The sequence below is a fragment of the Pangasianodon hypophthalmus genome, chromosome 26 (genome assembly GCF_027358585.1).
Source record: "Pangasianodon hypophthalmus isolate fPanHyp1 chromosome 26, fPanHyp1.pri, whole genome shotgun sequence".
Taxonomy (NCBI): Eukaryota; Metazoa; Chordata; class Actinopteri; order Siluriformes; family Pangasiidae; genus Pangasianodon; species Pangasianodon hypophthalmus.
Genome location: NC_069735.1, coordinates 18884154 through 18911653, shown reverse-complemented (window position 1 = coordinate 18911653; position 27500 = coordinate 18884154). Strand labels below are relative to the sequence as shown.

The window sequence follows — 27500 nt, the reverse complement described above, 5'->3', positions numbered from 1 at the left end:
TGCCTAAGACTGAATGTTCTTGAATCGCAGGTTCATCGTTAGAGGATCTTCATCATCGTTTAATCTGAGCAGACGTTCTCACACAGTCTGGTAGAGATCTCGTCTCAGAGTTTATTGTGATCTCGTACAGTGTGATGGTGTATAAAGGTGTGAGGTGTATAAAAGAGTGGTATCTGTTAGTGCTCTGGTTGCTGCTCTTGGTCTTCATGCGAGTCGGAGCTTTTCTGCTGGTGGTCTGAGACTGAACCCGTCTGAACCCCTCAGACACTCCGGCTCTGCTGTGGATACGATTAAAGAGCCCTGAAGAGGTGCTTGAAGATGCCTGATGAACTGTTCACTCGGGATGAATAACGCAGGACATTTTTAGACGGTTTCAGTTCACACCTGCTGCACTGCGCTCGAGTTCTTCACAGGTTTAATCTGTCTCTGTTTCTTTACCCACAGTCTAAAAGTGTTTACGCTTCACATGAAAGATTTTGTGATGTGCAGATGAACATATTGTATAAAAAATGCCATAAAAATCTAAAATCACACAATTAGTTTATCCTGTGAACTTTATTTGGAATTGTAATCTACGCAGATGTCATGGTGGTCGTAGCAGCCGGTTGTCATGGTGATGGATAAACGGGAAAAAGACGTATACGCTGTTTATTCACGGCTCAGTCTCGCGGTTTCCCGAGTTGTGCTGTAATTATAGCTCACGTAGACGGTCTCCATCCGCCAGGTTTCATTCCCCTGCTTGTACACGTGGCCTTTAGCTTTCTTGATAAAATTAAAGTGTTCAGTTATTTATCAATGCAGTGTTCCGTGACGTGTGTGTGTGTGTGTGTGTGTGTGTGTGTGTGTCTCACAGGGACATTCAGGGCTACGTGCTGTGGTGTCTGAAAGGCCCGTTCTCGTCTCCGGTTCCTCAGGTGAAGCCTCGCAGTCTGAGCATCGACATGCGGCAGCTCTCGCTGGAAGCAGCCACGCCGCTGCCTCTCAGACCCAAGTACATTTCAGCACTCGCACAAAGTTTCACTCAGTGACATCAGGTGCCTTTTATCACCTGAGCAGCAGCTCGTTAGTGACACGCGAAAAGCAAAGCATGATGATGAGCTACATACTGGATCCTCAAGCTATTCAGCTTGCTTTGTTTTCTTTTAGTGATAATTCTACTCGGATATCAGTGTTGTCATGGTTACATCACCCCGTGTGGGCGTGGCCTTACTCTTTTCTGAGTGAACGCAAAACTTTACACTCTTTACCTTCTCCATAGCAACCAGCCATCTCAAGCCCCACCCAGGGTCAGTCGTCGCCGTAGCAACCTGGACCGTGTAGAGACTCCTGAGAAGGTGTACGATGGCAACAACATTTATGGTATTACAGGTAACTAACACACACACACACCACACACACACTCACACACACATACACACACATACACATACACAACACTCACACACACACACACACACACATACACATACACAACACACACACACACATACACACACACACCACACCACACACACACCACACACACACCACACACACCCACACTCACACACACACACACACCACACACACCACACACACACCCACACCACACACACACCACATACACACACATACACACACACCACACACACACACACTCACACACACACACCACACACACCCACACACCACACACACTCACACACACACACACCACACACACACCCACACACCACACACACACACACACACACACACCACACACACACACACACACACACACCACACACACACACACACACACACACACCACACACACACACACACACACACGTGCACACGATCGAAAGTCCACAAACAAGAGGTTTGAGATCTTTTTTTAATGAATTTCCAGCATTGTGCCTAGCGGTACGCCGAGTCGGCTGTCATCCAGTTACACGTGATATTTAATTATCGTGCGCGTTAAACACTGAGAACTTTCTCACTTTGGTCATTTTTTCTTTTCGCCGCTCAGCGATGGACGGAGTTCCTTTTGCTCTTCATCCCAAATTTGAAAGTCGAGCCGTCGAGAAGGTAAAAACAACATTTTAGCAAAATCACCATCAGAGAACAGAAGCTTCTCATACAGGACTGTTTTACACTCTCTCTCTCTCTATCTCTCTCTCTCTCTCTCTATCTCTATCTACCTCTCTCTCTCTCTCTTTATCTCTCTATCTCTCTCTCTCTATCTCTCTCTCTCTCTCCCTCTCTCTCTTTATCTCTCTATCTCTCTCTACCTCTCTCTCTCTCTCTCTATCTACCTCTCTCTCTATCTCTCTCTCTCTCTCTCTCTCCATCTCTCTCTCCCTGTCTCTCTCCCTCTCTCTCCCTCTCTCTCCCTCTCTCTCCCTCTCTCTCTCTCTACCTCTCTCTCTATCTGTCTCTCTCCCTCTCTCTCTCTCTATCTCTCTCTCCCTCTCTATCTGTCTCTCTCTCTCTCTCTCTCTATCTCTCTCTGTGTCTGTCTGTCTCTCTCTCTCTCTCTCTATCTCTCTCTATCTCTCTCTCTATCTCTCTCTCTACCTCTCTCTCTTTATCTCTCTCTCTCTCTCTCTATCTCTCTCTATCTCTATCTATCTCTCTTTATCTCTCTCTCCTTCTCTCTCTCTATCTCTCTACCTCTCTACCTCTCTCCCTCCCTCTCTCTCTCCCTCCCTCTCTCTATCTCTCTCTCCCTCTCTATCTGTCTCTCTATATATCTCTCTCTCTCTCTCTCTCTCTCTCTCTCTCTCTCTCAGGTGTCCGTCGCTGCACTGGATAATATTCGTATTAAATCTCTCCAGGACATAGAGAACGAGGTGAGATGCTGTTAGATGTTTTCGTTTCTTTCTCTTGTGTGTTTTGTGTTGTACAGCTCATTTCTGGCTCGTCACTGAAAAATCACTGGTTAGGTTTTTTTTTTTTTTTTTTCCTAAGTTTACACTGTTAAAATATTAATGCACCTCATTTGCATATTGGCACCTGATTGGCTGTTGTATCTGATCACATGTTCGATGCTAACGTGGATTTTCTCTCCGCAGTATAACTACACGTTCACGGTGGAAGAACAGGTGACCACGAGACCCCGCTCCTAGGTGACATCACTCTTAAACTCCGCCCACCGATTTCACTTGACTCCACCTTTTTATTTATTTTCATTAAAATCAAACGTTAAGCAAACTTTCTCCTAAGCGACCAACGTTGCTAATGATGACCAAAGTCTGTTACCGTGTGCTAATCAGTGTGCTAATCAGTGTGCTAATCAGTGTGCTAATCAGTGCGCTAATCAGTGCGCTAATCAGTGCGCTAATCAGTGCGCTAATCAGTGCGCTAATCAGTCCTCATTAACACTCAGTAATGCAACATGAATGTGTGAACTAGTTATGCTAATCACCCAGTGAATTAATTATGCTCATGTTAAGTGTTTATCAGAAGATTTCCTCAGACAGAGTGATGGTTTTATTCGCCATGTTAGTAAAGTGAAGTGAATTGTGGGATTTCCGTCTCCAAGGATGAAGAAAAACAGAGTTTTAATGGTGCTTAAAAACGCTGCCTGTGCAGATGCTGTTAAAGTGAACGCTAAAGTTTCCGATATTACGACGAGGCGCACTATTACATTAACATATTACATATTACTCATTACATTATATTTTAGAACCAACTACAGGCCCGTTGAGTTTTGGGGTGTTTTCAGGATCCGTCCTGCAAATGGTCATTTTTAATCATTTATATTGAATAAATGTCCATTACAGTTGCCAGATTGGCAATTTCCAATCCTACAGGTTTATATTTAACCACATGAATATGGGAAAAATCTTTAAGAGGAAAAAAAGAAGATATATTTAAATGATCTAATCACAACCCCACAGGACCATGATGCACTGAGGCTGCGATGCAGTGTTTTTCATAATTCTATAAAAAATGAACGAATATTAGTTTCATTAATGAAGCAAAAGTCTGTTTAATTATCCGCTAAACTGTTATTTGTGGTTGTTGATTTATGCATTAAAGGCATTTCAGTGTAACAGAGTAACACACAACCACCAGCTGGCCAATCAGAAATGAGTATTTTAGCGTATAGTAAAATAAACTCTTACGTAGTAATGAGGACATTGATGCTCGATATTGTTACGCGTGTTACGCACATAGTGACTAAATCATTAACCTGACACTAAACATTAATTTTAAATGAAAAAGCAGAGACGTAAACACTAATAAATCAGTTTAGCTGGCCAAAGTTAGCAATGTTAGCGTCTATTTCTGTATATCAGGGATGTCCGGACGTCATTCACAGTGACACTTAGTGCTGAAGTTGTAGCTGAAGGAAAAACTAAACGCACCCCGAGTTCATGGATTTTGCTGCCTGATGTAACTTTTTGCTTTAATAGAAAATGCTGATGGAGGGATATAAAGGTTTTGATATTAATGTTCTCATTTACAGTACTGTGCAAAAGTCTTGGCACCCCTCTTTTTTTTTTTTTTTTTTTTTTAGTATAAACTTTGTTACTGATGTTTATTTTCTGACTTCTACATTATTGATTCAGTACAAAACCATTTTAGATTCCAAACATTAGTTTTCCAGCACAAAATGAAATGTTACAGAAAAATGTTTGTATGTCAGTAAAGAAAGCAGCAGATTCCATAAGAGACACTTTTCAGATAAAAACATAATGAAGGCTGCTGGGTTTCGCTGCAGAAATAAGAAGCGAGTCGACAGTCAAAGTCTCCAGAAGAACTGTGGCTGCTTCTGCAAGATGCTCAGTAACACTTCCAGCTCATTTCCTTATAAAACTGCACACACTGCACCTCAGATACTGCTTTATTTATTTAAAGTCAAGGATCGTCACATTAAATACTGACTTTGTTTCATTTATTACTGTTTACTGCTCTTTATAGGATTTTTTTAAATGTAGAAACATTTAATTTCATTATTTTCGAAGGCGTCTTTACTCTACAGGATTTCTTTACATGTGACTAAGACTTTTGCACAGAACTGTAAATATATAAATGTTTGCACTGCTGAGTGTAAATAAGCAGATCTGTTGCAGGTTTACTCTGAAATAATAATAATAATAATAATAATAATAATAAGTCTAGAAACAAACAGAAAGCTAAACACACCTCATCTGGGTACAAATCTGCAGCCAGAATTCCTTTTCATGACACTATTTTTATAAAGAAATGAGGAGACGGATATAATCCTATATCATATCTAGTGATTTAAAAAAAAAAAGTGTGTATCTTTCATTTATTTACTTTATATACTATGATACGTGAAGAAAGAAATTGTAGAGCAAATACAGAAAACAAAAATAGAAGATAAACTCTCTCTCTCTCTCTCTCTCTATCTATCTATCTATCTATCTATATACATATATAATGTATATAATCTATATATATATATATACATATATAATGTGTGTGTGAGTTAAATGTGTTTTATTCTGCTTTAAATATTTTGCAGTAAAGGAGAAGATGATATTTTTCTTTACCGTATGGAGGAGGCTTTAAGATTGGTATCGTGCTATAGATTGGGATTTCTAGTGTTGGGATTGAAACCTGGTGAAATCTAAAAGCAGTTCACAAATAAAAAGGGTTGTTTTTTAATCGAGGTTTTTGAAAAGCTCTGATGTATCTGATGTTGATGTTCTCAGCTGTACGTTTAGATAAAGTCAGATAAGATCATGTATTATTTAACACTGCAGTAAAGTGTGTTATGAAGTCTGATAGATTATTAAAACGTTGTGTGTGTGTGTGTGTGTGTGTGTGTGAGATTAAGGCTACTTTATTTGGGTTGTGGTTTATAACTGCTTTTTTTATTGATTTAAACATTTGTATTTATTTTACTGTTGTTGTTTTTTTTAATATTAAGACCAAACTTTATGTTTCTGTCTGTGTTAAATGTGCTTTTGTCCTTTTGGAAGGAGATTTTTTGGAGATTTTTCTGTTAGACTTTGTAAACTTCAATCATAAACTTATGGAATAAAAAGTAAAACGTGAAGCTGCGTATTATCACTTTCACAGGAACACGTCCGTGTCAGAAATGAACTTAACTCACCTTTTCAGAACTGATTTTAATCTCTATCTCTGTCTATATTTCTATCTCTATCTCTATCTACAGTCAGGTCCATAAATATTGGGAAAGTGACACAGTTTTGGTATTTGCCTCTGTACACCACCACAGTGGATTTGAAATGAAGCAGTCAAGATGTGACTGAAGCGTAGACTTTCAGCTTTAATTCAAGGGGTTTAACAAAAATATTGCATTAACCGTTTAGGAATTACAGCCATTTTTTACAGAGTTCCTCCATTTTCACAGGCTCAAAAGTAATGGGACAAACTAATATAATCATAAATATTAGGATTATTTTTATTACTTGGAGGTAAATCCTTTGCCGTCAATGACTACCTGAAGTCTGGACCCCATGGACATCACCAAATGCTGAGTTTCCTCCCTTGAGATGATTTGCCAGGTCTTTACTGCAGCCATCTTCAGTTGCTGCTTGTTTGTGGGTCTTTCTGCCTTCAGATTTATCTTCAGTAAGTGAAAAGGAGCTCAGTTGGGTTGAGGTCAGGTGACTGACTCGGCCATTTAAGAACATTTAATTTCCAAGCTCTTGGGCTGCTTTCACAGTATGTTTTGGGTTGTTATCCATCTGTACTGTGAAGCGCTGTCCTATCAGTTTTGCAGCATTTGACTGAATCTGAGCAGAAAGTATAGCTCTGTACACTTCAGAATTCATCCTGCTACTTCTATCAGCAGTCACATTATCAATAAACCCCAGTGACCCAGTTCCATTGGCAGCCAAACATGCCCATGCCATAACACTGCCTCCACATGTTTGACGGATGATGTGGTATGCTTTGGATCATGAGCCCTTCCTTTCCTTCTCCATACTTTTCTCTTCCCATCATTCTGGTACAAGTTAATCTTGCATCAGAACTGGTCAGGCTTTTTTTAGAGGTTTTTCAGCAAAGTCTAATCTGGCCTTTGTGTTCTTGAGTGTTACCAGCGGTTTGCATCTTGAGGTAAACCGTCTGTATTTACATTCAGGAAGGTGGCTCTTGATTGTAGACTTTGACAATGATAGGCTTACGTCCTCCAGAGTGTTCCTGACTTGGCTAGATGTTGTGAAGGGGTTGTTCTTCAATAAGAAAAGAATTCTGCAATCATCCACTTTAGTGGTTTTCTGTGGTCTCCCAGGCCTTTTGGTGTTGCTGAGTTCACCAGTGCATTCCTTCTTTTTAAGAATGTACCAAATTGTTGATTTGGCCCTCCTAAAGTTTCTGCTATCTCTCTGATAGGTCTGTTTTGGTTTTTCAGCCTAATGATGGCCTCCTTCACTTGCATCAACACCTCTTTGGACGGCATATTGAGAGTTCCCATGAACAGCTACCAAATGCAAATTCAACACTTGGAATCAGCTCCAGACCTTTTATCTCCTTAATTTATCATGATATAAGGAGGAAACAGGCCACAGCTGGCCATTAAACTGCTTATCAGTCAATTGTCCCATTACTTTTGAGCCTGTGAAAATGGAGGAACTCTGTAAAAAATGGCTGTAATTCCTAAACGGTTAATGCGATATTTTTGTTAAACCCCTTGAATTAAAGCTGAAAGTCTACACTTCAGTCACATCTATGCTTCATTTCAAATCCACTGTGGTGGTGTACAGAGGCATAATTACCAAAACTGTGTCACTGTCCCAATATTTATGGACCTGACTGTATATCTCTATCTATATCTATATCGATATCTCTATCTCTATTGATATCTCTATTGATATCTATATCTATATCTCTATCTATATCTATATCGATATCTCTATCTCTATTGATATCTCTATTGATATCTATATCTATATCTCTATCTATATCTCTATCTCTATCTATATCTCTATCTATATCTCTATCGATATCTATATCTATATCTATATCTCTATCTATATCTATATCTCTATCTCTATCTATATCTCTATCGATATCGATATCTCTATCTATATCTCTATCTCTATCTATATCTCTATTGATATCTCTATCTATATCTCTATCGATATCTATATCTCTATCTATATCTCTATCTATATCTCTATCTCTATCGATATCTCTATCTCTATCTATATCTATATCTATATCTCTATCTATATCTCTATCTCTATCTCTATCTATATCTCTATCTCTATCTATATCTCTATCTATATCTCTATCGATATCTATATCTCTATCGATATCTCTATCTATATCTATATCTCTATCGATATCTCTATCTATATCTCTATCGATATCTATATCTCTATCTATATCTCTATCTATATCTCTATCTCTATCGATATCTCTATCTCTATCTCTATCTATATCTATATCTCTATCTCTATCTCTATCTCTATCTATATCTCTATCTCTATCTATATCTCTATCTATATCTCTATCGATATCTATATCTCTATCGATATCTCTATCTATATCTCTATCTATATCTATATCTATATCTATATCTCTATCTATATCTCTATCTATATCTATATCTATATCTCTATCTCTATCTATATCTATATCTCTATCTCTATCTATATCTCTATCTCTATCTCTATCTATATCTCTATCTCTATCTATATCTCTATCTCTATCTATATCTCTATCGATATCTCTATCTATATCTATATCTCTATCTATATCTATATCTCTATCTCTATCGATATCTCTATCTCTATCTCTCTCTATATCTATATCTCTATCTATATCTCTATCTATATCTCTATCTATATCTCTATCGATATCTCTATCTCTCTCTATCTCTATCTATATCTATATCTATATCTCTATCTATATCTCTATCTCTATCTCTATCTCTATCTATATCTATATCTCTATCTCTATCTATATCTCTATCGATATCTCTATCGATATCTCTATCTCTCTCTATCTCTATCTATATCTCTATCTCTATCTCTATCTATATCTCTATCTCTATCTCTATCTCTATCTATATCTCTATCTCTATCTATATCTCTATCGATATCTCTATCTATATCTATATCTCTATCGATATCTCTATCTCTCTCTATCTCTATCTATATCTCTATCTCTATCTATATCTCTATCTCTATCTCTATCTCTATCTATATCTATATCTCTATCTCTATCTATATCTCTATCGATATCTCTATCTATATCTATATCTCTATCTATATCTCTATCTCTATCTATATCTATATCTCTATCTCTATCTATATCTCTATCGATATCTATATCTATATCTCTATCGATATCTCTATCTCTCTCTATCTCTATCTATATCTCTATCTCTATCTCTATCTCTATCTATATCTATATTTATATCTGTATCTCTATCTATATCTCTATCTCTATCTCTATCTATCTATATCTCTATCTATATCTATATCTATATCTCTATCTATATCTCTATCTCTATCTCTATCTATCTATATCTCTATCTCTATCTGTATCTCTATCTCTATCTATATCTCTATCTCTATCTATATCTATATCTCTATCTCTATCTCTATCTGTATCTCTATCTCTATCTATATCTCTATCTCTATCTATATCTATATCTCTATCTCTATCTATATCTCTATCTGTATCTCTATCTCTATCTCTATCTCTATCTATATCTATATCTATATCTCTATCTATATCTCTATCTCTATCTCTATCTATCTATATCTCTATCTCTATCTGTATCTCTATCTCTATCTATATCTCTATCTCTATCTATATCTATATCTCTATCTCTATCTCTATCTGTATCTCTATCTCTATCTATATCTCTATCTCTATCTATATCTATATCTCTATCTCTATCTATATCTCTATCTATATCTCTATCTATATCTCTATCTATATCTCTATCTCTATCTATATCTATATCTATATCTCTATCTATATCTATATTTATATCTGTATCTCTATCTATATCTCTATCTCTATCTCTATCTATCTATATCTATATCTATATCTATATCTCTATCTCTATCTCTATCTATATCTCTATCTCTATCTATATCTCTATCTCTATCTCTATCTATATCTATATCTCTATCTATATACATATACATATATAAGTGTTCCAATTTTTTAAAAACTTTTTATCTGAGAAACAGTGGGATGGAAGGAGGGATGGACAGAGGGAGGGATGGAAAAAGGAATGGACTGAGGGATGGATGGAGGGTGGATGAAGGGAGGGATGGACAAAGGGATGGATTGAGGGAGGGTTGGATGGACAGACAGATGGAAAGAGGGAGGTAGGGATGGATGGATGGGTGGATGGAGGGAGAGAGAGACAGAGGGATGGAGGGAGGGATGGAGGGATAGATGGGGGAGGGAGTGAAGGGTGGGTGCGTAGTGGGGTGGGTGAATGGATGAAGGGAGGGATGGACAAAGGGATGGATTGAGGGACAGAGGGAGGGAGTGAGGGAAGGATGGGTGGATGGATGGGTGGACAGACAGACAGATGGAAGGAGGGAGGGATGGATGGGTGGGTGGATGGAGGGAGAAAGGGACAGAGGGATGGAGGGAGGGATGAAATGATAGATAGATGAATGAAATGATAGATAGATGAATGAAATGTTCATGATAATGTACTCTTATCAGCCAAAGCAAAAACGCAATCTTCAGACAACAAATACGTCTCGACTGAATAAAGCTGTAAAATAAAAATAATCAAAAATTATTTCACTCCCAAAATCACAAACCGGTAAAACACAGTAATAAAATAATTAAAGCTATGTAACTTTGATGGCGCTGCTGCATCTACGACCAAGAATCCCCTCCCCCACTAACAGAAATCGCGTTGCTGATTGGCTGAACGTTCTCGTTATGCAAATATAACCAATACTACAATTGGACCATCGGTGGTCACTCAAAATTCTACCCAATAGGATTCATCTCTGTGCGCGAGGGTGCTGCATACCAAATAGCGCCTTCCCTCCCTATATAAAGCCACTGCGTAGGGTATAAACTGAAGTCCTATGCGCCCTTTGTAGTGCACTAAGTAATAACAGGACGCTATTTGGGCGTTAACCGGTGAGTCTTGCGTCTGTTCGGCTTCGTGGACTTTGGAATCGTAGCTAAATTTCTTTCTGTGAAAATGGACGGTCGTGGATATGGATCAGGTATGAGTTTTGGGTTTTATTTTTAAAACGTGAATATAATACAGACATTTTGAGGGGGATGTTTTTAAAACGAGTGTGTGTTTGTGTGGAAGATGGCGACTGGCTAGCTAGCTAGCTAACAGTGTGTCTAACATTAGCCGGGTAAAGTGCTACAACCGGCGCCATTTTGTTTTACAGAATTCCTCTTCTGTGTTTAACTCGTGCGTTATTTACATTTTAGATGTAATTATTTCGTTTGGTTATTAATTAATCGTCCGTAGATCGCGATGCTGAGCTGCTGGGCCTGAATGAGACTAACAAAGGACGGCTAGTCAGGATTAGCAAGCTTTGCTAGCTAGCGTTAGCATGACTAGCATCTTGCCCTGAATCGACGTAGTGCGTTAAACAGGACAGAAAGACAATCAGATCTTTTATTTATTTATAGATATAAGTGCATTAGATGGGTTATATCATTATCTTTTACCATTAGGAGTCATTACTACATGAGGAAATACAAATACTGGCTTCAATTCTCTTTTGTAATGCATTTAAACTACACACAGTGTGTCAATTATAGTCTGAATTCTGTGTTATTTATAAATAAATATATATTATATAATATTATATTAGTGCACCACAGGTTTTTAAATCTCCTCCTCCTGTGTAAGTGGTGTATTGTGCACAGGATGTCCAGTTCAGTCTCTGTTACTGCTGCACTTCTTGTATGTTTATTACGTAGGATATGAATTATTTTTAAACTAATATGGACCAGATTCTTGCTCATGGTCTAAAAGGAATGAAACTACATCCTGAACATGCTGTACAGTGCAGTGACGGTGGTTTAGCCCTAGTCCTGTGCGCTCGGAGAGGATATGAGTCTGAGGGCCGTGCCGGAGACTGACCGACAGATACAAACGTAGAGCTGAAGTGAACAGGATGTGGTATGGCTGAGCAGGAAGTTTCATGTGTATCTCTGAGAGTCCTAACAGGGTTTATATTCTCCTCCTGCTCTCGTGGACAGGTTTCTCCAGCTGGGGTGGAGGAGGATCTTCCAGCAGAGGTGAGAATCCTTCTGGATTTCTTACTTAACCAGTGTTCAGTTTACTACACATGCGTGCACTCAACATTTATAGAGATGGCAGGAATAAAAAGTTATGTGTCGAGATGACACCATGGCTCTTCATTTTCTGTTACTGTCACTGCAGATTTCAGTACAGGCTCCGATACTGTTACTGCAGATTTCAGTACAGGCGCCGATACTGTTACTGCAGATTTCAGTACAGGCGCCGACACTGTTACTGCAGATTTCAGTACAGGCGCCGACACTGTTACTGCAGATTTCAGTACAGGCCCCGATACTGATACTGCAGATTTCAGTACAGGCGCCGACACTGTTACTGCAGATTTCAGTACAGGCGCCGACACTGTTACTGCAGATTTCAGTACAGGCCCCGATACTGATACTGCAGATTTCAGTACAGGCTCCGATACTGTTACTGCAGATTTCAGTACAGGCCTCGATACTGATACTGTCACTGCAGATTTCAGTACAGGCCTCGATACTGATACTGTCACTGCAGATTTCAGTACAGGCGCCGATACTGATACTGTCACTGCAGATTTCAGTACAGGCGCCGATACTGTTACTGTCACTGCAGATTTCAGTACAGGCGCCGATACTGTCACTACAGATTTCAGTACAGGCTCCGATACTGATACTGCAGATACTGTCACTGCAGATTTCAGTACAGGCGCCGATACTGATACTGTTACTGCAGATTTCGGTACAGGCGCCGATACTGATACTGCAGATTTCAGTACAGGCGCCGATACCGTTAATGCAGATTTCAGTACAGGCTCCGATACTGATACTGTTACTGCAGATTTCAGTACAGGCTCCGATACTGATACTGTTACTGCAGATTTCAGTACAGGCTCCGATACTGATACTGTTACTGCAGATTTCAGTACAGGCTCCGATACTGATACTGTTACTGCAGATTTCAGTACAGGCGCCGATACTGTCACTGCAGATTTCAGTACAGGCGCCGATACTGATACTGCAGATTTCAGTACAGGCTCCGATACTGATACTGTTACTGCAGATTTCAGTACAGGCTCCGATACGGTTACTGCAGATTTCAGTACAGGCGCCGATACTGATACTGTCACTGCAGATTTCAGTACAGGCGCCGATACTGTCACTGCAGATTTCAGTACAGGCGCCGATACTGATACTGCAGATTTCAGTACAGGCTCCGATACTGATACTGTCACTGCAGATTTCAGTACAGGCGCCGATACTGATACTGTTACTGCAGATTTCAGTACAGGCGCCGATACTGTTACTGCAGATTTCAGTACAGGCGCCGATACTGATACTGTTACTGCAGATTTCAGTACAGGCGCCGATACTGTTACTGCAGATTTCAGTACAGGCGCCGATACTGATACTGCAGATACTGTCACTGCAGATTTCAGTACAGGCGCCGATACTGATACTGCAGATTTCAGTACAGGCTCCGATACTGATACTGTTACTGCAGATTTCAGTACAGGCTCCGATACGGTTACTGCAGATTTCAGTACAGGCGCCGATACTGATACTGTCACTGCAGATTTCAGTACAGGCGCCGATACTGTCACTGCAGATTTCAGTACAGGCTCCGATACTGATACTGTTACTGCAGATTTCAGTACAGGCTCCGATACTGTCACTGCAGATTTCAGTACAGGCTCCGATACTGTCACTGCAGATTTCAGTACAGGCTCCGATACTGTCACTGCAGATTTCAGTACAGGCTCCGATACTGTCACTGTCACTGCAGATTTCAGTACAGGCGCCGATACTGATACTGTTACTGCAGATTTCAGTACAGGCGCCGATACTGTTACTGCAGATTTCAGTACAGGTGCCGATACTGATACTGTTACTGCAGATTTCGGTACAGGCGCCGATACTGATACTGCAGATTTCAGTACAGGCGCCGATACTGATACTGATACTGCAGATTTCAGTACAGGCGCCGATACCGTTAATGCAGATTTCAGTACAGGCTCCGATACTGATACTGTTACTGCAGATTTCAGTACAGGCTCCGATACTGATACTGTTACTGCAGATTTCAGTACAGGCTCCGATACGGTTACTGCAGATTTCAGTACAGGCGCCGATACTGATACTGTCACTGCAGATTTCAGTACAGGCGCCGATACTGTCACTGCAGATTTCAGTACAGGCGCCGATACTGATACTGCAGATTTCAGTACAGGCTCCGATACTGATACTGTCACTGCAGATTTCAGTACAGGCGCCGATACTGATACTGTTACTGCAGATTTCAGTACAGGCGCCGATACTGTTACTGCAGATTTCAGTACAGGCGCCGATACTGATACTGTTACTGCAGATTTCAGTACAGGCGCCGATACTGTTACTGCAGATTTCAGTACAGGCGCCGATACTGATACTGCAGATACTGTCACTGCAGATTTCAGTACAGGCGCCGATACTGATACTGATACTGCAGATTTCAGTACAGGCTCCGATACTGATACTGTTACTGCAGATTTCAGTACAGGCTCCGATACGGTTACTGCAGATTTCAGTACAGGCGCCGATACTGATACTGTCACTGCAGATTTCAGTACAGGCGCCGATACTGTCACTGCAGATTTCAGTACAGGCGCCGATACTGATACTGTTACTGCAGATTTCAGTACAGGCTCCGATACTGTCACTGCAGATTTCAGTACAGGCTCCGATACTGTCACTGCAGATTTCAGTACAGGCTCCGATACTGTCACTGTCACTGCAGATTTCAGTACAGGCGCCGATACTGATACTGTCACTGCAGATTTCAGTACAGGCGCCGATACTGTTACTGCAGATTTCAGTACAGGTGCCGATACTGATACTGTTACTGCAGATTTCGGTACAGGCGCCGATACTGTTACTGCAGATTTCAGTACAGGCGCCGATACTGTTACTGCAGATTTCAGTACAGGCGCCGATACTGTTACTGCAGATTTCAGTACAGGCTCCGATACTGATACTGTTACTGCAGATTTCAGTACAGGCTCCGATACTGATACTGTCACTGCAGATTTCAGTACAGGCTCCGATACTGATACTGTCACTGCAGATTTCAGTACAGGCGCCGATACTGATACTGTCACTGCAGATTTCAGTACAGGCCCCGATACTGATACTGTTACTGCAGATTTCAGTACAGGCCCCGATACTGTTACTGCAGATTTCAGTACAGGCTCCGATACTGATACTGTTACTGCAGATTTCAGTACAGGCTCCGATACTGATACTGTCACTGCAGATTTCAGTACAGGCTCCGATACTGTTACTGTCACTGCAGATTTCAGTACAGGCGCCGATACTGATACTGTTACTGCAGATTTCAGTACAGGCCCCGATACTGATACTGTTACTGCAGATTTCAGTACAGGCGCCGATACTGTTACTGCAGATTTCAGTACAGGCGCCGATACTGATACTGTTACTGCAGATTTCAGTACAGGCGCCGATACTGATACTGTTACTGCAGATTTCAGTACAGGCTCCGATACTGATACTGTTACTGCAGATTTCAGTACAGGCTCCGATACGGTCACTGCAGATTTCAGTACAGGCTCCGATACTGTCACTGCAGATTTCAGTACAGGCTCCGATACTGTCACTGCAGATTTCAGTACAGGCTCCGATACTGTCACTGCAGATTTCAGTACAGGCTCCGATACTGATACTGCAGATTTCAGTACAGGCGCCGATACTGATACTGCAGATTTCAGTACAGGCTCCGATACGGTCACTGCAGATTTCAGTACAGGCTCCGATACTGTCACTGCAGATTTCAGTACAGGTGCCGATACTGATACTGTCACTGCAGATTTCAGTACAGGCTCCGATACTGATACTGTCACTGCAGATTTCAGTACAGGCGCCGATACTGATACTGTCACTGCAGATTTCAGTACAGGCGCCGATACCGTCACTGCAGATTTCAGTACAGGCGCCGATACTGATACTGTCACTGCAGATTTCAGTACAGGCGCCGATACTGATACTGTCACTGCAGATTTCAGTACAGGCTCCGATACTGATACTGTCACTGCAGATTTCAGTACAGGCGCCGATACTGATACTGTCACTGCAGATTTCAGTACAGGCTCCGATACTGATACTGTCACTGCAGATTTCAGTACAGGCTCCGATACTGATACTGTCACTGCAGATTTCAGTACAGGCGCCGATACTGATACTGTCACTGCAGATTTCAGTACAGGCGCCGATACTGATACTGTCACTGCAGATTTCAGTACAGGCGCCGACACTGATACTGTCACTGCAGATTTCAGTACAGGCTCCGATACTGATACTGTTACTGCAGATTTCAGTACAGGCGCCGACACTGATACTGTCACTGCAGATTTCAGTACAGGCTCCGATACTGTCACTGCAGATTTCAGTACAGGCTCCGATACTGTCACTGCAGATTTCAGTACAGGCTCCGATACTGATACTGCAGATTTCAGTACAGGCGCCGACACTGATACTGTCACTGCAGATTTCAGTACAGGCTCCGATACTGTCACTGCAGATTTCAGTACAGGCGCCGATACTGATACTGTCACTGCAGATTTCAGTACAGGCGCCGATACTGATACTGATACTGCAGATTTCAGTACAGGCGCCGATACTGATACTGATACTGCAGATTTCAGTACAGGCGCCGATACTGATACTGTCACTGCAGATTTCAGTACAGGCGCCGATACTGATACTGTCACTGCAGATTTCAGTACAGGCGCCGACACTGATACTGTCACTGCAGATTTCAGTACAGGCGCCGACACTGATACTGTCACTGCAGATTTCAGTACAGGCGCCGACACTGATACTGTCACTGCAGATTTCAGTACAGGCGCCGACACTGATACTGTCACTGCAGATTTCAGTACAGGCGCCGACACTGATACTGTCACTGCAGATTTCAGTACAGGCGCCGACACTGATACTGTCACTGCAGATTTCAGTACAGGCGCCGACACTGATACTGTCACTGCAGATTTCAGTACAGGCGCCGACACTGATACTGTCACTGCAGATTTCAGTACAGGCGCCGACACTGATACTGTCACTGCAGATTTCAGTACAGGCGCCGACACTGATACTGTCACTGCAGATTTCAGTACAGGCGCCGACACTGATACTGTCACTGCAGATTTCAGTACAGGCGCCGACACTGATACTGTCACTGCAGATTTCAGTACAGGCGCCGATACCGATACTGCAGATTTCAGTACAGGCGCCGATACCGATACTGCAGATTTCAGTACAGGCGCCGATACCGTCACTGCAGATTTCAGTACAGGCCCCGATACCGATACTGCAGATTTCAGTACAGGCGCCGACACCGATACTGCAGATTTCAGTACAGGCGCCGACACCGATACTGCAGATTTCAGTACAGGCGCCGACACCGATACTGCAGATTTCAGTACAGGCGCCGATACTGATACTGTCACTGCAGATTTCAGTACAGGCGCCGATACTGATACTGTCACTGCAGATTTCAGTACAGGCGCCGATACTGTCACTGCAGATTTCAGTACAGGCGCCGATACTGATACTGTCACTGCAGATTTCAGTACAGGCGCCGATACTGATACTGTCACTGCAGATTTCAGTACAGGCGCCGATACTGATACTGTCACTGCAGATTTCAGTACAGGCGCCGATACTGATACTGTCACTGCAGATTTCAGTACAGGCGCCGATACTGATACTGTCACTGCAGATTTCAGTACAGGCGCCGATACTGATACTGTCACTGCAGATTTCAGTACAGGCGCCGATACTGATACTGTCACTGCAGATTTCAGTACAGGCGCCGATACTGTTACTGCAGATTTCGGTACAGGTGCCGATACTGATACTGTTACTGCAGATTTCGGTACAGGCGCCGATACTGTTACTGCAGATTTCGGTACAGGCGCCGATACTGTTACTGCAGATTTCAGTACAGGCGCCGATACTGTTACTGCAGATTTCAGTACAGGCTCCGATACTGATACTGTTACTGCAGATTTCAGTACAGGCTCCGATACTGATACTGTCACTGCAGATTTCAGTACAGGCTCCGATACTGATACTGTCACTGCAGATTTCAGTACAGGCGCCGATACTGATACTGTCACTGCAGATTTCAGTACAGGCCCCGATACTGATACTGTCACTGCAGATTTCAGTACAGGCCCCGATACTGATACTGTTACTGCAGATTTCAGTACAGGCCCCGATACTGTTACTGCAGATTTCAGTACAGGCTCCGATACTGATACTGTTACTGCAGATTTCAGTACAGGCTCCGATACTGATACTGTCACTGCAGATTTCAGTACAGGCTCCGATACTGTCACTGCAGATTTCAGTACAGGCCCCGATACTGATACTGTCACTGCAGATTTCAGTACAGGCTCCGATACTGTTACTGTCACTGCAGATTTCAGTACAGGCGCCGATACTGATACTGTCACTGCAGATTTCAGTACAGGCCCCGATACTGATACTGTTACTGCAGATTTCAGTACAGGCGCCGATACTGTTACTGCAGATTTCAGTACAGGCGCCGATACTGATACTGTTACTGCAGATTTCAGTACAGGCTCCGATACTGATACTGTTACTGCAGATTTCAGTACAGGCTCCGATACGGTCACTGCAGATTTCAGTACAGGCTCCGATACTGTCACTGCAGATTTCAGTACAGGCTCCGATACTGTCACTGCAGATTTCAGTACAGGCTCCGATACTGTCACTGCAGATTTCAGTACAGGCTCCGATACTGTCACTGCAGATTTCAGTACAGGCTCCGATACTGTCACTGCAGATTTCAGTACAGGCTCCGATACTGTCACTGCAGATTTCAGTACAGGCTCCGATACTGATACTGCAGATTTCAGTACAGGCGCCGATACTGATACTGTTACTGCAGATTTCAGTACAGGCTCCGATACTGTTACTGCAGATTTCAGTACAGGCTCCGATACGGTCACTGCAGATTTCAGTACAGGCTCCGATACTGTCACTGCAGATTTCAGTACAGGCGCCGATACTGATACTGTCACTGCAGATTTCAGTACAGGCTCCGATACTGATACTGTCACTGCAGATTTCAGTACAGGCGCCGATACCGTCACTGCAGATTTCAGTACAGGCGCCGATACTGATACTGTCACTGCAGATTTCAGTACAGGCGCCGATACTGATACTGTCACTGCAGATTTCAGTACAGGCTCCGATACTGATACTGTCACTGCAGATTTCAGTACAGGCGCCGATACTGATACTGTCACTGCAGATTTCAGTACAGGCGCCGATACTGATACTGTCACTGCAGATTTCAGTACAGGCGCCGATACTGATACTGTCACTGCAGATTTCAGTACAGGCGCCGATACTGATACTGTCACTGCAGATTTCAGTACAGGCTCCGATACTGATACTGTCACTGCAGATTTCAGTACAGGCGCCGATACTGATACTGTCACTGCAGATTTCAGTACAGGCGCCGATACTGATACTGTCACTGCAGATTTCAGTACAGGCGCCGACACTGATACTGTCACTGCAGATTTCAGTACAGGCGCCGACACTGATACTGTCACTGCAGATTTCAGTACAGGCTCCGATACTGATACTGTTACTGCAGATTTCAGTACAGGCGCCGACACTGATACTGTCACTGCAGATTTCAGTACAGGCTCCGATACTGTCACTGCAGATTTCAGTACAGGCTCCGATACTGTCACTGCAGATTTCAGTACAGGCTCCGATACTGATACTGCAGATTTCAGTACAGGCGCCGACACTGATACTGTCACTGCAGATTTCAGTACAGGCTCCGATACTGTCACTGCAGATTTCAGTACAGGCGCCGATACTGATACTGTCACTGCAGATTTCAGTACAGGCGCCGATACTGATACTGTCACTGCAGATTTCAGTACAGGCGCCGATACTGATACTGATACTGCAGATTTCAGTACAGGCGCCGATACTGATACTGATACTGCAGATTTCAGTACAGGCGCCGATACTGATACTGTCACTGCAGATTTCAGTACAGGCGCCGACACTGATACTGTCACTGCAGATTTCAGTACAGGCGCCGACACTGATACTGTCACTGCAGATTTCAGTACAGGCGCCGACACTGATACTGTCACTGCAGATTTCAGTACAGGCGCCGACACTGATACTGTCACTGCAGATTTCAGTACAGGCGCCGACACTGATACTGTCACTGCAGATTTCAGTACAGGCGCCGACACTGATACTGTCACTGCAGATTTCAGTACAGGCGCCGACACTGATACTGTCACTGCAGATTTCAGTACAGGCGCCGACACTGATACTGTCACTGCAGATTTCAGTACAGGCGCCGACACTGATACTGTCACTGCAGATTTCAGTACAGGCGCCGACACTGATACTGTCACTGCAGATTTCAGTACAGGCGCCGACACTGATACTGTCACTGCAGATTTCAGTACAGGCGCCGACACTGATACTGTCACTGCAGATTTCAGTACAGGCGCCGATACCGATACTGCAGATTTCAGTACAGGCGCCGATACCGATACTGCAGATTTCAGTACAGGCGCCGATACCGTCACTGCAGATTTCAGTACAGGCCCCGATACCGATACTGCAGATTTCAGTACAGGCGCCGACACCGATACTGCAGATTTCAGTACAGGCGCCGACACCGATACTGCAGATTTCAGTACAGGCGCCGACACCGATACTGCAGATTTCAGTACAGGCGCCGATACCGATACTGCAGATTTCAGTACAGGCGCCGATACTGATACTGTCACTGCAGATTTCAGTACAGGCGCCGATACTGATACTGTCACTGCAGATTTCAGTACAGGCGCCGATACTGTCACTGCAGATTTCAGTACAGGCGCCGATACTGATACTGTCACTGCAGATTTCAGTACAGGCGCCGATACTGATACTGTCACTGCAGATTTCAGTACAGGCGCCGATACTGATACTGTCACTGCAGATTTCAGTACAGGCGCCGATACTGATACTGTCACTGCAGATTTCAGTACAGGCGCCGATACTGATACTGTCACTGCAGATTTCAGTACAGGCGCCGATACTGATACTGTCACTGCAGATTTCAGTACAGGCGCCGATACTGATACTGTCACTGCAGATTTCAGTACAGGCGCCGATACTGTCACTGCAGATTTCAGTACAGGCGCCGATACTGTCACTGCAGATTTCAGTACAGGCGCCGATACTGTCACTGCAGATTTCAGTACAGGCGCCGATACTGTCACTGCAGATTTCAGTACAGGCTCCGATACTGATACTGTCACTGCAGATTTCAGTACAGGCGCCGATACTGATACTGTCACTGCAGATTTCAGTACAGGCGCCGATACTGTCACTGCAGATTTCAGTACAGGCCCCGATACTGATACTGCAGATCAAATTTTATATATTCACAATTATTGCTATTGTCAAAATATTGAGTCCATGGATTAAAATGTATTTGCCAACTTGATTGCTGTTTTCATTTTCAGGATCTGGCAGCTACGACCTGTATGGCTATAAGGACTCGATGTCTGGTGGATATGGTGGAGGACAGATGAAGCGAGGTCTGTCTGGTTCTCTTCTCTCCTCCTCTGGGGGCAATGCAGATGACGTGATCGCTAAGATCAACCAGCGGCTCGACATGCTAACACAGTTAGAGGGAGGGATGAAAGGAGGGGGTCGAAATGACAGGTAGGATGGATGTTTTTTTCCCCATCACGTGTATGAATATTTAATTCTCAGGAAACAAATCAGACAGGCCAGGCGTTAAATTCTAAAGCCTGTAATAGACAGAACCACTGAGTCCAAATGTTTTCTATAGATTTGTAATGAATATTTCAGCGCTACATTTGCATACGATTGCAGAACTAGATCTTAACGAGAACGGGTCATTCCTCAAACGAAGGTGTCTAGTCAAGAGTGTCGATGTCTCAACTTCTCAAGTGACCATCAAGATGGATCTACTGGTGCTGTACTTGTCTTTGCTTATCACCTTTGGACCTCATTTATCAAACTTTTACTAAATGTTTTTGTGATCAAACCAAATTTATAAAAAAAAAATCCCACCACATTTACAGAAGTTTTGCTGATTTCCTTCGTACTATACGTTCCTTCGTTCCTATTCTTGATGGACCATAACCTCGACATGTTCACTAAACTGGTGTGTGTGTAACTAAAATAAGTGTTTTGACTTATAACTTGACAGCATAATGCAAATAAAATAAAATTGCAGTAACTATTCTTCACCAGTTGTACAATTTGAGCCTGATCAGTCAAGATTCATAGATGAATTTGTTTGCATCCAGTTTGATAAATGAAGCCCAAAATACATATTTAAATGTAATCTAAAGTACATTTTTGTCCTCCACAGTCAGTATTGCTTTAGTTTCTCTGTTCTCTGTGGTGCGTAGGGTTTTCTGTTCGGTTATATATCAATAGATGGGGCTAGTGACCTAGAGGCAAAAGATGCAAACCTTCATCTTCTGTAGTTTAGCGCTAGTATTTGCATGCAGTTTGACTAGATGGCAAGTAAGATATGTAGATATAAGTGGCTTTGATGGCAGAGGAACCAGAACGGATGTTTTTTAATAGATGTTTTTGTCGTAGATGTGAATAGATGGGCCTAGATCATGAACGGTACGTTAGGTGTGCAATCTGTGTATTGTCAAAACATGGCCCTGGCAAACAAGTGGTCAATTCAGAAAACACTTCTCTAAGTAGGAGTGCTAGGACATTTTTAGACAGTGATGTCCCCAGTGCTCTTGGTCTGTGTTCCCACTCTAAGTCCCTAGCTTGTTTCTTCTTTGGCTGTGGATTGCAAGATACCATTGGTTGCCAAAGGATGTTCTGAAAATATTATTTTCTGACCCCTCTAGAGCTTGTTTCTGAAAAACTGACTCAATGTCTCCTAAGATTCAGTTTTCTGAAGCTTGCCCAAGGGCAAAGGGAAGTCTATTGCCTGATGATCCAATGTATTCCCATTTGTTGACCTTTATACCCTGGTGCTGCTCATGCTTTAATGACAAAATCCCCATCACTGAAGCCATTCCTTCACCTGTATACCTGTGATATGAATCTCTTTTACTCGAGCCAAACTATATATTCACATTTAGTACTTGATCCAGACAATAATTCAGTAATGGTGTTTCTCCATGTTTGTCCCAACCATCATTTTGGAGGCTCTTCTTGATCAGACCCGGCAACTTCCTCCCCATCCCAAATTGCAAAGGATCAAGTGGGACTGCAAGGGTTCTCAGACCCTTCACGGACTATCCAGAGTGCTGTCCAATTGGATATCGGTGTGGGGAATGGCTTGGATGAATGACAACTTGCAAAATGCAACTTGTCATCCAAAGATCAGTGTGGGGTTCTTTGGGATACTTTTTAAAAGATCAGTTAAGTTACTAGTAGTAAAACATTAAGGGAGAGCAGGAGAGTAAATGAATCAAAGGGAAAGTGAAAGTATGAAATTAGAGGTGCCAATGCTTCATCTCTACTTGCTCTGCACCTCCTTCTGCAGGTTTGACCAGTACGAGTCTTTCGACTCGCGCTCCTCTGCCCTTGGCCCCCGCGATCTCTACAGATCTGGTAACATTGTATTTGGTGACTCCCGGGGCGACATGATGGCCCAGCGTGGAGGCATGGGCTTTGGGGCGATGGGTGGAGCTGGAGGGGGTGGTGGCTTTGGCGGCTCTGCCTCCCACGGAAACGCCAAAATGCGGCATGCTCGAGATGCTTTCTCAGGCTCCGGCTGGGGTGCGGGACAGAGGTCCCAGCACAGGGGCGGAGGGCCAGGCGGGCGCGGCTTTGGCCGTAGGCAGGATTCCTCTATGATGGGTGGAGGTGGGCGGAGTGGGGGGCAAGGCCACTCCCCCTCAGGGCGAGGCAAGCTGCCATCGCTCCTGAGCCACCGCATGTACCCCGAAAGTGGGGGGTTCCAGCCTCATCATGGCTCCCAGGACTATCCTGTCCGGCACTTTGGAGGGGGCAAAAACCTCAACCGACAACGCACCCGCAAGAGACCCCTCAACCGAGTAAGTACCTCCAGCAAAGCACTGGACTTGAACCATCAACCCACCCCAGAAAAATGTAAAAAAAAAAAAAAATAAAATACCCCTGCCCAAATAGTCCAGCCTGCCCAGCCTGTCGAGTGGAGATACATGTGGAAATTACATCATTTCACTCCACCTGCCACTCTAAACATGTCCAACAGATCACCTCTGCTGTAGTACCCCTGTAACGCCCCTCAAACAGACAAACAGCCTCCCAGTACATGTAATACCCCATGATGGCCCAACTCACCAGGTCCAGCTAGAAAGTTTTCTTAACCGACAGCCCTGATTTCTTTTACTCTTTGGGAAGCACAAAGATAGACATAGGTTCATTTTTATGTAATCTTGGTAGTTTAGGCAGTATTTATTATTCATCTATAAGCCCCATGTTCATGCTCAAAACACCCCTAAAAACCTGTAACTTATTTCTTAAGACTGTCCTTGTCAAAGATTCGGTTTCCATGGCTGGGTCTTAACAAGTTGGTTGCGGTTTTGTGTGTGTGTGTGTGTGTGTGTGTGTGTGTGTGTGTGTGTGTGTGTGTGTGTGTGTGTGTGTAAAGGTAAGTGCATGTGACATTTATCACTTCATGATGTGCAGTGTTGAGATGTTTGTCCCGTGTCCACTGTGTGCTTGTTAACCTTCGTGAACGGGGAATCTTCTCCTGTTTTAAAACTGTGGTCACGTCATACCGTGTCTGTGTGTCTGTGGTAATGTGTGTGTGTGTGTGTGTCTGTGTGTCTGTGGTAATCTGTGTGTGTCTGTGGTAATGTGTGTGTGTGTGTTGGCGATACATTTATTAATATTATCCTGATCATCGGAGATCTCTTGAGGTAACGTTTTGTGTGGATGTGTCACCGTAGCAGCCGGTAAAACCTCAGCGTGACGGACAGAAGAAGAGGAAGCAGACCCCAACTACAGCTGATGAGCCCGAGTCTAAAATGGGCAAGACTGAGTCTGAAGGAGACGATAAAGCTGATAAGGGTACACATTTCCCTGTTTCCTTCCTTTCCTTTGCTGCTAGTCTGTTATACGACCCAACGACACGACATTTATAGTGTTGATGCATCAAAATAGCAACGCTAACCACATGGCATTCGCTTGTCTTCATGTCTGCCTTAGAGTGAAGTCTTTTAGCTAAGCTTTTTGTTTATTCATACACAAACATGGTTTGTTGACTGCCAGAAGTCCGGTTTGTTGGTAAATCTAGCCGGCTAACATGGCAAACTTGACACCAGTGTGAATATAATCAGTAAATATTGTTCCATGGTGCTGTAGGTGAAACGCATCTGCAGTACTGTTTGTTGTTGTTTTTTTTTTTTTTTTTTTTTTTTTTAAGTACAAACTTTGTTATAGATGTTTATTTTCTGACTTCTACATTATTGATTCAGTACAAAACCATTTTAGATTCCAAACATTAGTTTTCCAGCACAAAATGAAATGTTACAGAAAAATGTTTGTATGTCAGTAAAGAAAGCAGCAGATTCCATAAGAGACACTTTTCAGATAAAAACATAATGAAGGCTGCTGGGTTTCGCTGCAGAAATAAGAAGCGAGTCGACAGTCAAAGTCTCCAGAAGAACTGTGGCTGCTTCTGCAAGATGCTCAGTAACACTTCCAGCTCATTTCCTTATAAAACTGCACACACTGCACCTCAGATACTGCTTTATTTATTTAAAGTGAAGGATCGTCACATTAAATACTGACTTTGTTTCAATTATTACTGTTTACTGCTCTTTATAGGATTTTTTTTAAATGTAGAAACATTTAATTTCATTATTTTTGAAGGCGTTTGTTCACATCGTAGTCGTTTCATTTTAGGGTTTATCAGGTTTTATCAGGTCTACATGTCCTTTATTTAAGTAATACATTTCAGAAAAGAAAGCTATGGGAATAAATTTATGTTCTGTTAGGGCAGAAGCAGTGAATGGGGAAGTGGTAGCTCGGCGGTTAAGACGTTGGGCTTCTGCTTAGAAAGTTGAGAATTCAAACCCCAGTCCCTGAGCAAGGCCCTTAACCCTCAACTGCTCTGTTGTATATAAAAAAATGAGATGATTGTAAGTTGCTCTGGATAAGATCGTCTGCCAAAAGCCCTAAAAATGTGAATGTAACGTTTATATCTGTAAGAACATGATGATGTTTGGATGCAGGATGCATGAATCGTGTAAGTGATATCACAGAAGAATGGAAAGTTTATACCAATGTAATAAAGATAAAGCTCCACTATAAATCTATACTTAACAAGGACCTTTGTGACTCTTTATCCAGCCAAAGCAGCAGAACCGAAAGAAGAGAAGAACGACGACGCAACTCTAGCCACTGTAAGTTTCTTCTCACTTGTCAAATGTGGATGACAAGAAGGAGGAAAAAAAAAAAAAAAGGCTAGTATAGCCGTTAACGAGTTCGTTAATTATCCATGCTGTCAATTATCAATGCAAGTGCTGTGACTCGTGTTTGTGTTTGATGAATGTGAGGCTAAAAAGAAACTAAAACTTTAATATGAAAACGTTTGTGTTTGTATAGTTCACACGTTCATTTGAATGGAAAGCATTTCGAAACCTCATCGGGAAGGTTTCAACAAAATAACGCTGTCGCTACAGAAGCCCTGAAGAGGCCATTATTGTTTTTTCTTCTTGTTTTCTCAACGTCAATTTATCACGAGAAAATCTTACGCCTTGTGAATGGGGCTGGCGTCTTCATCATCATCATCATCATAAACGCATTAAATGCCCGCTGTAGAGATGGAGTTTATCTCCTGTAGACCTGACAGCCTCCTTCTCGAGTGTCCGACACACGGAGCGATTTCAGCTCGAGTCCCGGATCAAAGCAAAAACGAATTTGTTCATCCATCATGATGCGTCCAGAGCAATAAAACGTGTGTCCAGTCCCCAGAAAAATTAATCCCTGATCACGAGAAAACAAGGAAGAAATGTAATAATAACTCACGGCCTCTTCTGTAGGTTTCTGAGCTGATACGCTGAGATCTAAATAACTTCACATTTAAGTAACCTGTTTGAGTTTAATGGTCTGTAGCTTCACACATCTTACTGTGTTTGAATTTAGTTAGCTTCCTGATCTGCTTAACAAATATAACAAATGTGAAACCCTTTAGATGCTTGTTGAAAGTGACTGGGATTAAAATGCTAGTTCGTGTCTCTGGTGTCTTAAAGAGCCGCGAGCTTTAGAGCAGTCGTTTCACAGAATGC

At 42.5% G+C, this 27500-nt stretch overlaps 2 protein-coding genes across 4 annotated transcripts in view; both read left to right on the top strand.

Annotated features, from left to right (window-relative positions):
* Positions 1-5998, top strand: part of mvb12a (multivesicular body subunit 12A) — an 11403-nt gene extending 5405 nt beyond the window's left edge. The window contains exons 6-10 of the mRNA XM_053229957.1: positions 854-991; positions 1259-1368; positions 1994-2052; positions 2757-2816; positions 3039-5998. Coding sequence (XP_053085932.1) covers positions 854-991; positions 1259-1368; positions 1994-2052; positions 2757-2816; positions 3039-3092 — 421 coding nt within the window. The 3' untranslated portion in view covers positions 3093-5998. The remainder of the gene's footprint in view (positions 1-853; positions 992-1258; positions 1369-1993; positions 2053-2756; positions 2817-3038) is intronic.
* Positions 5999-10974: 4976 nt separating this feature from the next.
* Positions 10975-27500, top strand: part of akap8l (A kinase (PRKA) anchor protein 8-like) — a 20239-nt gene continuing 3713 nt past the window's right edge. For 2 of the 3 annotated variants that reach the window (XM_034300240.2, XM_034300239.2), the window contains exons 1-6: positions 10975-11132; positions 12133-12171; positions 21735-21936; positions 23765-24278; positions 25158-25278; positions 26563-26615. In XM_034300240.2, the coding sequence (XP_034156131.1) occupies positions 11108-11132; positions 12133-12171; positions 21735-21936; positions 23765-24278; positions 25158-25278; positions 26563-26615 (954 nt within the window). In that variant the 5' untranslated portion in view covers positions 10975-11107. The remainder of the gene's footprint in view (positions 11133-12132; positions 12172-21734; positions 21937-23764; positions 24279-25157; positions 25279-26562; positions 26616-27500) is intronic. The other variant, XM_053229878.1, reaches the window with a different exon arrangement.